The 17,761-nt window shown below is 47.4% G+C and overlaps 1 protein-coding gene and 1 long non-coding RNA gene across 3 annotated transcripts in view; one reads left to right on the top strand and one right to left on the bottom strand.

The window, feature by feature from the left end:
* The window catches only part of PYROXD2 (pyridine nucleotide-disulphide oxidoreductase domain 2), a 168,003-nt gene that overhangs the window by 72,914 nt on the left and 77,328 nt on the right, over positions 1–17,761 (bottom strand). For both annotated transcript variants that reach the window (XM_063962289.1, XM_063962290.1), the window contains 2 exons: positions 12,023–12,179; positions 9,602–9,756 (listed from right to left, as the gene is read on the bottom strand). In XM_063962289.1, the coding sequence (XP_063818359.1) occupies positions 9,602–9,756; positions 12,023–12,179 (312 nt within the window). The remainder of the gene's footprint in view (positions 1–9,601; positions 9,757–12,022; positions 12,180–17,761) is intronic.
* LOC135056750 (uncharacterized) overlaps positions 1–17,761 on the top strand; it is a 139,100-nt gene that overhangs the window by 76,300 nt on the left and 45,039 nt on the right. The gene's annotated exons all lie outside the window — the stretch shown is intronic.

Here is a 17,761-nt window from a genome sequence, read left to right as displayed (position 1 = left end):
AGCGCTGCCTGGAACAGAAACCTGCAATCAGTAGCGCTGCCTGGAACAGAAACCTGGGTGCAAGTGCTGATGATAGTGCTGGATATCTCTACAGACTAAAGGGCCCTACTCACTTGGCGATGTGCCGCCGAGGTGCCCGACGGCCGATACGGCCGACGAGCGACCCGGCGGCGGGGGGGCAGTGACGGGGGGAGTGAAGTTTCTTCACTCCCCCCGTCACGCGGCTGCATTGAAGTGCAGGCAAATATGGACGAGATCGTCCATATTGGCCTGCATGCACAGCCGACGGGAGACCAGCGATGAACGAGCGCAGGGACGCGCATCGTTCATCGCTTAAGTCTCCACACTGAAAGATATGAACGAGTTCTCGTTCATTTATGAACGAGATCGTTCATATCTTTCAGAATATCGCCAAGTGTGTAGGGCCTATAAGTAGAAGGAAAGGAATGAAGTGTCATAATGTGGTGCACAAACCGATTTAAAATATAACTTTTAATAGATATGTGTTAATTTGATGAATGGTTAAAAAGCAAAAATAGGTTAAAATGGAAGATATAAGAAAAAGAAAAGTGAACAGATAGTATTACAGTTTGTTGTGTACAATATCTCTATTGTAATGTCTCATTAAACATCTGATTTGTACTAAAACCATGTGACGTGTCTCCGTTTGCTAAGAAATATATCTGACCCACCTGACCTTCGAAGGATATTGGTTTCTTATAGAAACATAGAATGTGACGGCAGATAAAAAACACTTGGCCCATCTAGTCTGTGCCTTTTTTTAACCATATTTTTATCTCAAACCTTATTTGATCCTTATTTCTTTGTAAAGATATCCTTTTGTTTATCCCATGCATGTTTCAATTGCTGTACTGTCTTAGCCTCTACCACCTCTGATGGGAGGCTATTCCACTTGTCCACTACCCTTTCTGTGAAGTCATTTTTCCTCAAATTTCCCCTGAACCTCCCCCCCTCCAGTCTCAGTGCATGTCCTCGTGTCCTATTGCTTCTCTTCATTTGGAGAATGTTTCCCTCCTGGACCTTGTGAAAACCCTTGATATATTTGATAGTTTCTGTCATGTCCCCCCTTTCCCTTCTCTGCTCCAAACTATACATATTGAGATTTCTCATGGGCCCTACACATATAAAGATCCGCCGCCGAGCTCCCCGACAGCGGATACGGCCGACGGGCGACCCGGCGGCGGGGGGGCAGGGACGGGAGAGTGAAGTTTCTTCACTCCCCCCGTCACCCGGCTCCATTGAAGTGCAGGCAAATATGGACGAGATCGTCCATATTGGCCTGCATGCACGGGACACCAGCGATGAACGAGCGTGGAGCCGCGCATCGTTCATCGCTGGTGTCTCCACACTCAAAGATATGAATGTTGTCTCGTTCAATAATGAACAAGATCGTTCATATCTTTGAGGAATATCGGCCAGTGTGTAGGGCCTATTAGTCTTTCCGGGTATGTTTTGTGATGTAGGCCATGCACCATTTTAGTTGCCCTTATTTGTACAGTATCTGTACCTTCCATTTTAACCTATTTTTGCTTTTTTAACCACCCCCCTAACATATCACTAACACTGTATACTTGTTTTTTTTTTCACCTATAAATATATATATTTGAATCCTGTGCGACTGTGCATTACAAATTGTGTGGATATCTCTACAAGCATATGGATCGGAACACTGCGGTGACATAGATGCCTACAACTCAATGTACGGACAAGTATGCTTATTAAGTTGTGTGCACATAATGTGCATGTAGTCACGGATCACTCACGTTAAACTCCAGATTGGCTCCAATTCCTTTTTTTTGTGCAATGTGTGCAGCAAGGACAAGTATATATTGGAGGTCCAATAGGAAGACTTGTGTGCAGGCTTGGACTGGCCCACAGAGGTACAGGGGAAACCACCGGTGGGCCCTACTGCCTGGGGGCCCACCTACTGCACTAAGGTTCAGGTTCCAGACTGTGCACTTGAATTATACATCATACATATGTTACCTCATACTGGACTATGGTGTATTTTCTACAGTGCATTGCTGTTATTAATCTGGTACATTATCATTCATGCAGCAGCTGAATTTACTGTATATATTTATGAAGGGGCCCAGACGTTGCACTCTCTAATGGTTAGTCAAACCAATGAGGTGGCAGGCCACACCTCCTCTGCAGACTGGCCACACCCTTAACATGGCCCCCTACCACTACATTTCCCCCGGTGGGCCCTACATGCACCAGTCCGACACTGCTTGTGGGGAATAAAACACATACATACTGTATATACATACCAGTTACTGACCATTGGTGCATCCAATGTGCATAAGTATCACTGGTGGTCTCAAATATCTCTACTTTCTGTTTCTCCATTATACTGCTTTATTAAGTTTTATATAGTGCTTAAAAGTTAGTAATATTTGGGTTACATAGCTTTTTCTCTAACGTCCTAAGTGGATGCTGGGGACTCCGTAAGGACCATGGGGAATAGCGGCTCCGCAGGAGACTGGGCACAAAAGTAAAAGCTTTAGGACTACCTGGTGTGCACTGGCTCCTCCCCCTATGACCCTCCTCCAAGCCTCAGTTAAGATTTTGTGCCCGAACGAGAAGGGTGCAATCTAGGTGGCTCTCCTGAGCTGCTTAGAGTAAAAGTTTAAATAGGTTTTTTTTTATTTTCAGTGAGACCTGCTGGCAACAGGCTCACTGCATCGAGGGACTAAGGGGAGAAGAAGCGAACTCACCTGCGTGCAGAGTGGATTGGGCTTCTTAGGCTACTGGACATTAGCTCCAGAGGGACGATCACAGGCCCAGCCATGGATGGGTCCCGGAGCCGCGCCGCCGGCCCCCTTACAGAGCCAGAAGAGTGAAGAGGTCCGGAAAATCGGCGGCAGAAGACGTCCTGTCTTCAATAAGGTAGCGCACAGCACCGCAGCTGTGCACCATTGCTCTCAGCACACTTCACACTCCGGTCACTGAGGGTGCAGGGCGCTGGGGGGGGGCGCCCTGGGACGCAATGAAAATACCTTAAATGGCTAAAAATACATCACATATAGCTCCTGGGCTATATGGATGTATTTAACCCCCGCCAGTTTTCCACAAAAAAGCGGGAGAAAGGCCGCCGAAAAAGGGGCGGAGCCTATCTCCTCAGCACACAAGCGCCATTTTTTCCTCACAGCTCCGTTGGAGGAAGGCTCCCTGACTCTCCCCTGCAGTCCTGCACTACAGAAACAGGGTAAAACAAGAGAGGGGGGGCACTAAATTGGCATATTAATATATACAGCAGCTATATTAGGGAAAAACACTTATATAAGGTTATCCCTGTATATATATAGCGCTCTGGTGTGTGCTGGCAAACTCTCCCTCTGTCTCCCCAAAGGGCTAGTGGGGTCCTGTCCTCTATCAGAGCATTCCCTGTGTGTGTGCTGTGTGTCGGTACGCTGTGTCGACATGTATGAGGAGGAAAATGGTGTGGAGGCGGAGCAATTGCCTGTGTTAGTGATGTCACCCCCTAGGGAGTCGACACCTGACTGGATGGTCTTATGGAAAGAATTACGTGATAGTGTCGGCACTTTACAAAAGACTGTTGACGACATGAGACAGCCGGCAAATCAGTTAATACCTGTACAGGCGTCTCAAACACCGTCAGGGGCTATAAAACGCCCGTTACCTCAGGTCGATACAGACACTGACACGGACACTGACTCCAGTGTCGACGGTGAGGAAACAAACGTATTTTCCAGTAGGGCCACACGTTACATGATCACGGCAATGAAGGAGGTTTTGAACATTTCTGATACTACAAGTACCACAAAAAAGGGTATTATGTGGGGTGTGAAAAAACTACCCGTAGTTTTTCCTGAATCAGATGAATTAAATGAGGTGTGTGATGAAGCGTGGGTTTCCCCCGATAAAAAACTGCTAATTTCTAAAAAATTATTGGCATTATACCATTTCCCGCCAGAGGTTAGGGCGCGTTGGGAAACACCCCCTAGCGTAGATAAGGCGCTCACACGCTTATCAAAACAAGTGGCGTTACCGTCTCCTGATACGGCCGCCCTCAAGGAACCAGCTGATAGGAAGCTGGAAAATATCCTTAAAAGTATATACACATATACTGGTATTATACTGCGACCAGCAATCGCCTCAGCCTGGATGTGCAGTGCTGGGGTGGCTTGGTCGGATTCCCTGACTGAAAATATTGATACCCTGGACAGGGACAATATATTATTGACTATAGAGCATTTAAAGGATGCATTTCTATATATGCGAGATGCACAGAGGGATATTTGCACTCTGGCATCAAGAGTAAGTGCGATGTCCATTTCTGCCAGAAGAGGATTATGGACGCGACAGTGGTCAGGGGATGCGGATTCCAAACGGCATATGGAAGTATTGCCGTATAAAGGGGAGGAGCTATTTGGGGTCGGTCTATCGGACCTGGTGGCCACGGCAACGGCTGGGAAATCCACCTTTTTACCCCAGGTCACCTCTCAGCAGAAAAAGACACCGTCTTTTCAGGCTCAATCCTTTCGTCCCCATAAGGGCAAGCGGGCAAAAGGCCACTCATATCTGCCCCGGGGCAAAGGTAGGGGAAAAAGACTGCAGCAGGCAGCCTCTTCCCAGGAACAGAAGCCCTCCCCCGCTTCTGCCAAGTCTTCAGCATGACGCTGGGGCCTTACAAGCAGACTCAGGTACGGTGGGGGGTCGTCTCAAGAATTTTTAGCGCGCAGTGGGCTCACTCGCAAGTGGACCCCTGGATCCTGCAGGTAGTATCTCAGGGGTACAAATTGGAATTCGAGACGTCTCCCCCTCGCCGGTTCCTGAAGTCTGCTTTACCAACGTCTCCCTCCGACAGGGAGGCGGTATTGGAAGCCATTCACAAGCTGTATTCCCAGCAGGTGATAATCAAGGTACCCCTCCTACAACAGGGAAAGGGGTATTATTCCACGCTGTTTGTGGTACCGAAGCCGGACGGCTCGGTGAGACCTATTTTAAATCTGAAATCCTTGAACACTTACATACAAAGGTTCAAATTCAAGATGGAGTCACTCAGAGCAGTGATAGCGAACCTGGAAGAAGGGGACTATATGGTGTCTCTGGACATCAAGGATGCTTACCTCCATGTCCCAATTTGCCCTTCTCACCAAGGGTACCTCAGGTTTGTGGTACAGAACTGTCACTATCAGTTTCAGACGCTGCCGTTTGGATTGTCCACGGCACCCCGGGTCTTTACCAAGGTAATGGCCGAAATGATGATTCTTCTTCGAAGAAAAGGCGTCTTAATTATCCCTTACTTGGACGATCTCCTGATAAGGGCAAGGTCCAGGGAACAGTTAGAGGTCGGAGTAGCACTATCTCAAGTAGTGCTACGACAGCACGGGTGGATTCTAAATATTCCAAAATCGCAGCTGATTCCGACGACACATCTGCTGTTCCTAGGGATGATTCTGGACACAGTCCAGAAAAAGGTGTTTCTCCCGGAGGAGAAAGCCAGGGAGTTATCCGAGCTAGTCAGGAACCTCCTAAAACCAGGCCAAGTGTCAGTGCATCAATGCACAAGGGTCCTGGGAAAAATGGTGGCTTCTTACGAAGCGATTCCATTCGGCAGATTCCACGCAAGAACTTTTCAGTGGGATCTGCTGGACAAATGGTCCGGATCGCATCTTCAGATGCATCAGCGGATAACCCTGTCTCCAAGGACAAGGGTGTCTCTCCTGTGGTGGTTGCAGAGTGCTCATCTTCTAGAGGGCCGCAGATTCGGCATTCAGGACTGGGTCCTGGTGACCACGGATGCCAGCCTGAGAGGCTGGGGAGCAGTCACACAGGGAAGAAATTTCCAGGGCTTGTGGTCAAGCCTGGAGACATCACTTCACATCCACCCGGGGGAGTGGGGACTTCACCCAGAAGTCTTCCACATGATTGTGAACCGTTGGGAAAAACCAAAGGTGGACATGATGGCGTCCCGCCTCAACAAAAAACTAGACAGATATTGCGCCAGGTCAAGGGACCCTCAGGCAATAGCTGTGGACGCTCTGGTAACACCATGGGTGTACCAGTCAGTGTATGTGTTCCCTCCTCTGCCTCTCATACCCAAGGTACTGAGGATCATAAGAAGGAGAGGAGTAAGGACTATACTCGTGGCTCCGGATTGGCCAAGAAGGACTTGGTACCCGGAACTTCAAGAGATGCTCACAGAGGACCCGTGGCCTCTACCTCTAAGAAAGGACCTGCTCCAGCAGGGACCCTGTCTCTTCCAAGACTTACCGCGGCTGCGTTTGACGGCATGGCGGTTGAACGCCGGATCCTGAAGGAAAAAGGCATTCCGGATGAAGTCATCCCTACCCTGATCAAAGCCAGGAAGGATGTAACCATACAACATTATCACCGTATTTGGCGTAAATATGTTGCGTGGTGCGAGGCCAGGAAGGCCCCTACAGAGGAATTTCAACTGGGTCGTTTCCTGCATTTCCTACAATCAGGACTGTCTATGGGCCTAAAATTAGGGTCCATTAAGGTTCAGATTTCGGCCCTGTCGATTTTCTTCCAAAAAGAACTGGCTTCAGTTCCTGAAGTACAGACGTTTGTCAAGGGGGTACTGCATATACAACCTCCTTTTGTGCCTCCAGTGGCACCTTGGGATCTAAATGTAGTTTTGGGATTCCTAAAATCACATTGGTTTGAACCACTTTCCACTGTGGACTTAAAATATCTCACATGGAAGGTGGTAATGCTATTGGCCCTGGCTTCAGCCAGGCGTGTCTCAGAATTGGCGGCTTTATCCTATAAAAGCCCTTACCTAATTTTTCATACGGACAGGGCAGAATTGAGGACTCGTCCTCAATTTCTCCCTAAGGTGGTTTCAGCATTTCACTTGAACCAGCCTATTGTGGTGCCTGCGGCTACTAGGGACTTGGAGGACTCCAAGTTGCTGGACGTAGTCAGGGCCCTGAAAATATATGTTTCCAGGACGGCTGGAGTCAGAAAATCTGACTCGCTATTTATCCTGTATGCACCCAACAAGCTGGGTGCTCCTGCTTCTAAGCAGACTATTGCTCGCTGGATTTGTAGCACAATTCAGCTTGCACATTCTGTGGCAGGCCTGCCACAGCCAAAATCTGTAAATGCCCATTCCACAAGGAAGGTGGGCTCATCTTGGGCGGCTGCCCGAGGGGTCTCGGCTTTACAACTTTGCCGAGCAGCTACTTGGTCAGGGGCAAACACGTTTGCTAAATTCTACAAATTTGATACCCTGGCTGAGGAGGACCTGGAGTTCTCTCATTCGGTGCTGCAGAGTCATCCGCACTCTCCCGCCCGTTTGGGAGCTTTGGTATAATCCCCATGGTCCTTACGGAGTCCCCAGCATCCACTTAGGACGTTAGAGAAAATAAGAATTTACTTACCGATAATTCTATTTCTCATAGTCCGTAGTGGATGCTGGGCGCCCATCCCAAGTGCGGATTGTCTGCAATACTTGTACATAGTTATTGTTACAAAAATCGGGTTATTATTGTTGTGAGCCATCTTTTCAGAGGCTCCTCTGTTATCATGCTGTTAACTGGGTTCAGATCACAGGTTGTACGGTGTGATTGGTGTGGCTGGTATGAGTCTTACCCGGGATTCAATATCCTTCCTTATTGTGTACGCTCGTCCGGGCACAGTATCCTAACTGAGGCTTGGAGGAGGGTCATAGGGGGAGGAGCCAGTGCACACCAGGTAGTCCTAAAGCTTTTACTTTTGTGCCCAGTCTCCTGCGGAGCCGCTATTCCCCATGGTCCTTACGGAGTCCCCAGCATCCACTACGGACTATGAGAAATAGAATTATCGGTAAGTAAATTCTTATTTTAAGTAACATTTCTCATTATAATTGCATACATAATACATATGTATTTGAATAAAAAAGATTAAAGATCAATGCTTCCTTTAGTTTAAAAAAAAACACATACACGATTTAATTTAAAAACAAAAAGAAACACATTGGTTATATCTGCAATTTCAAAATGCAAACGCAGAACACAAACCACACTGCTGGTTTTGTGACCCGGGGACCTATACAAACAGTACAATGGGCCATTCAGATCTGATCGTAGCAGCAAATTTGTTAGCTAATGTGCAGAACCATGGGGGTCATTCCGACCCGATCGCTCGCTGCAGTTTCTCGCAGCGCAGAGATCGGGTCAGAACTGTGCATGCGCTGGCACCGCAGTGCGCCGGCACATGCCAGCCGTCGTTGCCTAGCGATCGCCTCTGAGGCATAGGCGGTCGCTGGGTGAGAGGGGGCTGGACGGCAGCGTTAAGCCGCTGTTTAGGGGGCGCGGTCCGGCCAACGCAGGCGTGTCCGGACCATTGGGGGGGGGGGGCAGTCCGCTGTGGCTGCGTGACGTCACACGCAGCCGCTGCGGGCCGGGGAGCGACGAGTAGCTCCTGGCCAGCACTCTAAAGCTGGTTGGGAGCTACTCTTGACGTGCAAAGGCATCACCGCTGTGCGATGCCTTTGCACTTCTGCGGGGGCGGGGGGTGGCACTGACATGCAGGGCGGGATAGCCCTGTGTTGGGCGTCCCCCCGCATGTCAGTGTGAATGATCGTAGCTGTGCTAAATTTAGCACAGCTACGATCAACTCGGAATGACCCCCCATGTGCACTGCAGGGGGGGGGCAGATATAAGATGTGCAGAGAGAGTTAGATTTGGGTGGGTTATTTTGTTTCTGTGCAGGGAAAATACTGGCTGCATTTTCACACTGCAATTTAATTTAATTTACATTTGAAGAAATGGGTGCAGATGCACTATACAAACATTACTGTAAATTACAATATATAATATAATAAACTTTATATCTAATTTTAAAATACTTTCTACACTCAGTAACTACCTATGCTTCTCCTATACTTTATTACACCTCATGATTTTCCACTAGTGTGATGCCTTGGGGGGGTTCATGGCTGGGCTGATTTGGGGTGCCCTGCATCCCAGTGTGAACCCCAAAGTGTTAGGGACTTGCTCGATAGAGGTGACCTCGACGCGGTGAGCAAGCCCATATCATTGGCCAATTATATGCTAACAACCTCCTATTATATTACATATTATATATTGTAATTTACAGTAATGATTGTATAGTACATCTGCACCCATTTCTTCCCCTGTATTACTATAAAATCTCAGCAGATAGCGCCTTTCATTACAACCACTAGGGTGTGCAGTCTAGACCCATTTCCTCTGTTTAATTTACAATTCCCAGGCAGCTGCTCCTCTGTGCAGCCGCCGAGTGGAGGGTCCTGCTGTACTGACCTAGCAGCAGTGACCGGCAGCATGGCAGACACTGGGGGAAGGTGCCGGGATGGTCCCTCTGTGATTGGCGGCTGCAGGTAGATTATCTTCCGGCAGCCGACCACTCTGCATTTCTGACTGGTTGCATTGTTTGCGACCAGGTCAGATAATGCACAGTCTGGTGTGGTTGCAAACAATGCGGCCACGTCAGGAAATTTTGCTAGGGTACCTGCAATTGCATGTAATACCCCTGGGCAGGACCTGAGGTTGATGCTTGCTTGTTGCAAACACAGAATGTAGCACTGTACTCAGTAAGAAGGCAGAAATGCATCAGTTACCATTGTCAGCGTATTTATTCTTTTCTTCTTCGTTCCATGTCTTGCCCTCAGCCAGAGTGTATGGCGTGTACTGGGAGAAGATCGAAATGACATGACAACCAGGGGGTGCAAGAGTAGGGTCCAGAGATGAGGGGATGCAGAGCTCAATCATCGGCCTGTGAGGAATAGACGCAGCCGTTACCTTGTTACACTCTCGGGAATTCAAACTGTCACGTCCTTACCATCACTTTACTCTAAACCAGGTTCCCTACCCATCCACTGGTAAATTACCATGCCAACATCCCTTCCTTGTATAACCCAGCAACATCCAGCCATGTAGTCAGCAAGCATGTGAAAATGCTGGTACCCGCAGATTTATCAGATTTTAAATCAAAAGGCAACAAAATATGATATATCATAGGTAGGCTTACCATACTATCCCATTAATCCGGAACACTCAGATGATTTCATGCCTGCATTTCACCTGGATTAAATCAGCCACAGAACCTGTGCAATTCATGTGTGTCCCAGTTTAAAGGGTTATGGTAAGCCTAGTCATAGGGGATTTCCTGGGCCTGATTAAACAACAGGCTGATAATTTTGTATTAATTTTTCCTCTTCCTGCCACCTCATCGTGACGACCCAACGTCTTATCCGGCTGCCAGTGTATTGAGGAGCAAGGAGGGATATTATATGTGGGAAGAGGGAGAAAAGAGTGTTCAGCCCATGGTTCTGTCCCAACTTTATACATTACATAGGAAATACAGCTTGAATTGCTGTAGACGTGGGGACTGCTGATCCCTACAGTAATGGTCCATTCAATAACAACTGACATTTTCTCAAGGGAAAAACCATTAAGTTTGCTGGTTCTAGTTTACATCCTGTGTAAGTCTACATTGCAAAAGAAAACAGCACCTGGGGTCAGGGGTACCAGAATGTTTTAAGTTGGGGAGGAGGGAGATAAAAATTTCTTCTTTTTTTTTGCGCTCCTACTGTATATATAAAAAATAATTTCCGCCAGATGTATTAAAAATTACATCCAGGGAAAGGGACCCATCCAGGGACAGGCACCAACAGGAACCCGTCCCTCTGATGTATGAAGTAAAGTCATTGCATTAGTGACTGGATTACTTTATGCTGTGGTCCTGCTTCGCGTGGGCGGTCATTAGACTGCACAAGTGGCTGTTATCACGGGGGGAGCTGGATGATGCTCCCTCCCATTAATTATGCAATATGTAGCCCATCGGAAACAGAAATATACGGATGTACTTATATTATGTGAGAATTCCCCCCCACCTCGAAAATGCTAGTTTTCAGGGGATTTCTCACAAAATGTGAATAATAAATACGTCCCTAAAATATAACTGTAACGTGTGAGGTACTCAACTTCACGTAGAAGATGAAGAGACAGGATCCGCTCATAGCTCCCCTGGCTGAGGGTGTGCATGGAGAGCAATGACACTTGGCTCCAGAGCCGTAACTAGACTTTTTGGTGCCCTGTGCCAGAGAAAGAATTGCCGCCCCCCCCCCCCCCCCATTTTTCCAAATAGGGCTTCAAATAGTTAGAATTCTCTATCTTCGAATTATCTACCTTTCTATACAAGGGCAGATAGGTTAATGCTTAGACTGTCTGACTGCAATGCCACACGCAATGGGTTCGAATCTCGGGTATGTCAGCATCTTGAAATGCAATAAAGGACAGTGTGACTGACTAACAAAGACATCTCAGATTGAGTTCATGAATGTTGTATAGGTATTAGCGACAGAAGGGGTCAGGGAAGGAGACAGGGGCGGTCAGGAGGTGCTGGGCTTCAAAAAAAGGGGGGAAGCTGCAAGTGACAGTAATTAAATCAGATAATTGACAAGTGCCGCCAACAGCGCCCACCAACCTGCAACGCTGTGTGCAGTGCCCCCTCTGCACACACCTAGTTACGGCCCTGCTTGGCTCTTTCAACTTACAGGGTACTTTATCAGCAGAACCTAGTGGGAAACGGTGGTGGTGGTGGTGGGGGATTATCTTCATTAAGAAACTACAGACACACTGAGCCTGGTAACCCTAGATGACGGCTGAACTGCGCCCCACGACCCAGTACATTGACTGGGGCCCCCTTCCCTCCTTCCTCTGTTCCCACACCTATGCCTGGGGTGCATCGCTAGACACAAAGCCCACAGAAGAGCGCAGAACTGATACTGTAACAATGGGGCCTATTAGCATGTGCTAATAATGTGCGTGCAAAGAACCATTATAGTTTTATTCTACAGAACACCCCTATCATTTTAATTGAATCATTATTGGAACCTAACACACTGTGGGACCCTGTCCTTAAATACAGTAATCCCATCTCTTTCAGCTTTGTGGACTATTTGAACAAAATACCATTTGGATATGAAATAAATATTTTTTTGCACGTGGAACTTATATTTGGGCCGCTCTCTCTTTACCGCCGTGCAGGCATTCCCTTGCAGGCATCCGCGTGGGCCTCGTTCAGCAGCTGCATACTCTCGCTGTTCAGATGGATGGAGCACTGGTGGTGCGGTAGCGGCTTGCCGTCGGCTGGATTTGGTATGGACAAGAAGTTGGGTAGCCGGTCCACAGCCACTGCAGGGGAAAGCAATGTGAGATCAGTAGGCTCTTTTCAGAAACAACAAAAATCCATTTTAAATAAATAAGCCAGATCTAAATGCCTGAGTGCACTTCTTCCACTGTAACTGGATATCAGTTTTGAAAGTCTCTAAAGAGGTTTAGGGGCTGTGAATAAGGAATTAGAGGGAACCTATTCTGTATTATATTAACACTGTGAAACACTCTCTATAGAACTTGAAGGCAACAATAGCAGCCAGCCAGATTCATCCACTGCCAACCAATATAATGAGAATAATGTACTACCTAATGGATTTTAGAACCACTCAGGAGTTCCATACACCTTTATACAGGACATGAGACTGTGACACGACTTTTAATATCCTATTTACAGTATGTTGCTTGCGCATGGGGAACCTCAGGTTTATTTGTGTTTTGCCTTCAGTTGTGCATTATATCATAGCCGCAATCAGCAATGTAATTCCTATATTGCTTGCCAAATATACAGTAAGATTATACCTTCCAAGCAGGACCTCATCAATCGCCAAATATGAGGGTTTATTTTACATATATATTCATGTCACTTGTGTATTGTAAAGTACATATTGAATCCAAAGATTAAGGTGTCTATTTACTAAGCTTTGGATGGAGATAAAGTGGATGGAGATTAATGAGCAGCCAATCAGCTCCTAACTGTCATTTTTCAAACCCAGCCTGTGACATGGCAGTTAGGAGCCGATTGGCTGGTACTTCATCTCTGTGAACTTTATCTCCATCCGAGGCTTAGCAAATAGACCCCTAAGTTCATTAAGCACTGAACCTTACTAAAGCTAAAGGCGGGATGTACTATGCATCGCATCCACAATGTAATACATCCCGCTACTTATCGGGTACATGCTGACATTACTATCGCCGGTATGTATCTAGAAAATGTGATTAAAATCGCAAAGGATTGCTCTTCAGATAAGAGATGTACTATGCAGTAGAAGGACTGTCGGCTTTAGGACCTGGGAGTTCTTCTGCGTGCACCGCCGGATTGGATCCCTCTCAGAATGCAGGTGAAAAGAAGCCATAGGCTTCTACTGGGTAAAACCAGTGGTCGAAGTGGGGCGGTATACGTCGGTATGGTATTCCGCCACTTCTCCACAGACCCGGAAGTTGTTTTTTTGTTGTTTTTTTAATAGCAGCAGCATGCAGGGGACCTGCGTCCCCTACAGGACTCTGCAGCAGACAGCGCTGGGGCAGTGTGTCTGTCCCCAGCGCTTATGGACCGGCAGGACGTGGTGGCGGACAGCGCTGGGATCAGGTGTGTGATCCCAGCGCTGATGAGGCTGCAGCAGCGGAGGCATTTAAAGATTGGCGCCATCTGTGAGCCAATCGCGGCTCACGGATCGGCGGCCAATCATAGGCGGCCGCGGCGAGCCAATCAGCGCTCGCCACGTCATAGGCCCCGTCCCCGGCATCTGACGTCAGATGCCACTGGGATGAGGAGAAGAAAGGAGGCCGCGCGGAAGAGCGGTGAAGATCTCTGGTGCCCACGGAATAGGCCAGAAGACGCGCTCAAGGAGGAAGATGTCCTGCGGCAGAAGACAGAAAAGTCGGCGCGCTGGCCAGGACAGGCCAGCGGCAGAAGACAGAAGCTGAGGACCAGAGAGGCCACCAGGGGCGGAAAGAAAAAGAGCTAACAAAGCTCCCCCCTGGTGCCTCTCCCACCAGGACAGGTAGGCCCTCAGTGAGGGCACCTGTCACCCCCCACCCCACCCCACCCCCACCTCCCTAGACCATCAGGGTTCTGGCACTAGGCCCGTGGGCACAATCAGGCTACAGGCCTGTGGCGCAGCAGGCGGGCACTAGGCCCGTGGGGTTAATTCAGGCATTAGGCCTGTCCCCATGTAGAGGGCATAAGGCCCTAGTTCAGAGTGGCCCTATAGGTAAATTAGGTGACCCTGGGCATTAGGCCCAGGTCACCCAACTGGCCCCATGTTAGGTGGCTGCTAGGCCCGTGGGTGAAGTCAGACCTCTGGCCTGTGCGCAGTTAGGGGGCGCTAGGCCCAGTTAATAAGTGCCCACCCCCCCAAGGTGATTAAGGGTGATCTGGGCGCAAGGCCCAGGTCACTCCAACCTGTCCCTGGGGCAATGTGCCTATAATCAACAGGGGATAGGTAGGGGTCTCACTCTCCCTGTCACTGCTGTCACTCTCTCTGTCACTGTCCCTGCTGTCACTCTCCCTCTCCCATAATTGTGGATCATACCGTGTGTCATAAATCATAATGTGAATTGTGGATCATACCGTGTGCTAGAATGTGAATTTTGGCTTATTCAGTGTGCTATAATGTGAATTTTGGCTCGTACCGTGTGCTATAATGTGAATTTCGGCTCGTACCGTGTGCTATAATGTGAAAGGGGCACCAGTACTAGATAGTATTAGGGGTTCTACTACACTGGACATGCCCCCTTTTGAGTGGTCACACCCCCTTATTCCATCCTTTACTTTTCCATACCCCCACTTCAAAATTTCCACTTCGACCACTGGGTAACACCACATAAAGATAGCGTTAACTACCGGCTCCAAGCTCTGGAATGTATCACATTCCGAAGCTTGGTACATACGGAAATGCGGACAAATTCCAAAAATTTTATTTTTCTGCATTTTGCCTGCAATTCTGCCCTTCATACATTTCGATTAGGATCTTTGGGGGTGATTCAATCAAACCGGGTCGCTGGGCTGCTAACTTTGCTGTTCTGCGTTCAGATAGTCGCCGCCTCCAGGGGAAGTGTAAATTCGCCATGCAAGTGTGCGATCCTATGTGTACGCCGAGCTGCAAAAATCCACTGTGTGCAGTCTCTGCGCAGCCCAGGACTTACTCCTACAGTGCGATGAGAACAGGCTGATCGAGGCGGGAGCTGACGTCAGACACCCTCCCTGAAAACCCTTGGGCACGCCTGCGTTTTTCTGGACACTCTCAATAAACGGTCAGTTGCCACCCACAAAAGGCCTCTTCCTGTCAATCGCCTTGCGAATGCCCGTGCGAGCAGAATTTTCACACCATCACGTCGGTGACCGGCAATGCCCTTTGTTGGTGTCCGACGCACATGCGCATTGCGGTGCATACGTATTGGGGTGCATATGCATGCGCAGTTAGTACCTGATCGCCCACTGTGCGAAAACGCACAGCAGCAATAAGGTCTGAATCACCTCCTTTAACCCCTTCCCAACTATCCATCTACTGGACGAAGACCCAGATGGGTCGATACGCGTAGGAGCAATACAGACTACAGCAGTGTACAAACTATTCACTGCTCAACCTGACAGATATATCAGCCATTCCACACAGCCCAGCAGTTTTTGACGTGCAAGTGACTCCAGAGGCGCATAGACACGAGAACGGAGAACGGAGTCACGTGACCGCAAGTCCCGTCAACCAGGAAGAAGATTCAGCACCAGGAGCCAGAGGACGCACGGTGAAGCCAAGTGGAGAGTGGAGACGGACGCCGGGAAACCATCACCGGAGACGCATGTAACAGCTCTGTAAAGGGGGAAGGACACGGCGGACAGTCCAGACTCGGGTCTCGAAGCTAGTGTCACTTTCCCCACAGAGACAGGACCGCTTCCCATCGATCTGGCTGGTGTACGACGTCTGTAGTAACGGGCACTTTCCACTATTCCAGACGGAGGTTAGACAGCGGCCAGTCCGGAGTTATTAGTTACCGATCCCTCTGAGCATTCCCCACCAGGAGTACCCCGTTCACCATAAACGCTGCTGGAGTAAAGGATCCCCCAAAGGACATTATCTTTGCATCGTCCCTTGCAATAGACTTTGTATTACAGCAGAACCACTCATCAATTTGGAGCACGTACTAAACTAGGACTGTGTGGGTATATACAGTTACAGACATTGGTCAAACTTCACAGTGCGATATTAAGGAGGTGGGACGCCACACTCCTTTCCAGCACATCACCTGGACTCATTATCTACACTTGTTTTTATAGTGTATTTACATATATTTTTCAGATTTTCCTATTTTTTCCTAATTTTTGCTTTTTATTAGTAGCATTATTTCTACAATATTGTCTACTATATTTTCCTTCCCTTTTCTTCTTTATTTTATTTTTTCCTTTTGTGTAATTATAGAACATCACTTTGTGAATACATTAACACGTATGTAGCATATCCCAAGGTAATTGGTGACAAAATAAAACAGGTATATTACCAAACATTGCCAATTGATATATTTTCAGGCGCAGTTGCAAAACCTTATTTTATCCATCTACTGTGCATCCTGTTGCACTAAGCCTCCATGCTATAAACCTTAAAACTACTTTCCCTATATCAGGCCTCCCCCGCCAGACTGGAGTTGGGCTGTCACTGGCAGCTTCTTGTTCCAGGCATGTACTCTGAGCTGTACTTCAAATCCACTTCATATATGATTGCTGTCATCTGCGTTGAACTAATGGGGGGAAGAATAGAGCAGACGGAAAGGGTAGTAACATGGGAACTAAAAAGGGTTTTAGAATAACAGTAACCAATGACGATTACAGGTCATTTTTGCTGCATATGAATTATGATGTCACTACCATAAGGGGAAATACATATCTCTATTGTATGTATGTAAATGCTAGAAGCCTTACAGGTAAAAGGGGGGAACTAGAAATCCTTGCAGCAAGCAAGGAATATGATATTATAGGCATTACTGAAACGTGGTGGGACGAATCTCACAATTGGACAGTCAATCTAGAGGGTTACACGCTGTACAGGAGAGACAGACTAAATAAACGGGGTGGAGGGGTATGTCTTTACGTTAAGCCATTTCCAAAACCAGTTATAAGGGATGATATTCAAGAGGGGACTGTAAATACTATTAAGACGTTATGGGTAGAAATTGCATGCGGGGGTAAAGGAATAAAGAAGTTATTATTGAGATTATGCTACAGGCCGCCTGGTATTAATGTGTCTGACGAGAAATTGTTACTGAATCAAATTGAAAGAGCAGCAGGAGTAGGAGACATAGTAATGATGGGAGACATTAACTATCCCGAGATAAACTGGAAAATCAATTCATGTGATACTGTTAGGGGCAATATGTTTTTAAACACGCTAAATGATAATTACTTAGTTCAATTAATTGGGGAACCAACTAGGTACAATGCAATCTTAAACCTGGTATTAACTAACAATGGGGAATTGGTATCAAATATTGAAGTAGGAGAGCCCATAGGTAACAGCGACCACAATATGGTCACATTCAATATCAGTTTTCATAAGCAGTCCTATACTGGCTCAACTAGGACTCTAAACTTTAGCAAAGCTAACTTTGACATGATGAAGGAAGCATTAAGGGACATTGAATGGGAAATTCTGTTTCAAGGAAAAAATACTACAGAGAGATGGGATGTATTAAAATCACTGCTAATTAATAATACTCGTAAATTTATTCCCACCAGCAGCAAAAAAAGTTATAAAAATCCCAAACCAATGTGGTTTAACAAAAATATAAAGGAATTAATGGACAAAAAAAGACGAGCATTTAAAAAATACAAATCTGAGGGGGATGCGGAGTCATTTCAGCACTATAAGGACTGTAACAAAATATGCAAAAAA

Source organism: Pseudophryne corroboree, chromosome 3 (assembly GCF_028390025.1).
Source record: "Pseudophryne corroboree isolate aPseCor3 chromosome 3, aPseCor3.hap2, whole genome shotgun sequence".
NCBI lineage: Eukaryota > Metazoa > Chordata > Amphibia > Anura > Myobatrachidae > Pseudophryne > Pseudophryne corroboree.
Note: the sequence above shows the minus strand (reverse complement) of the source record. Positions and strands in the feature narration are given on the sequence as shown.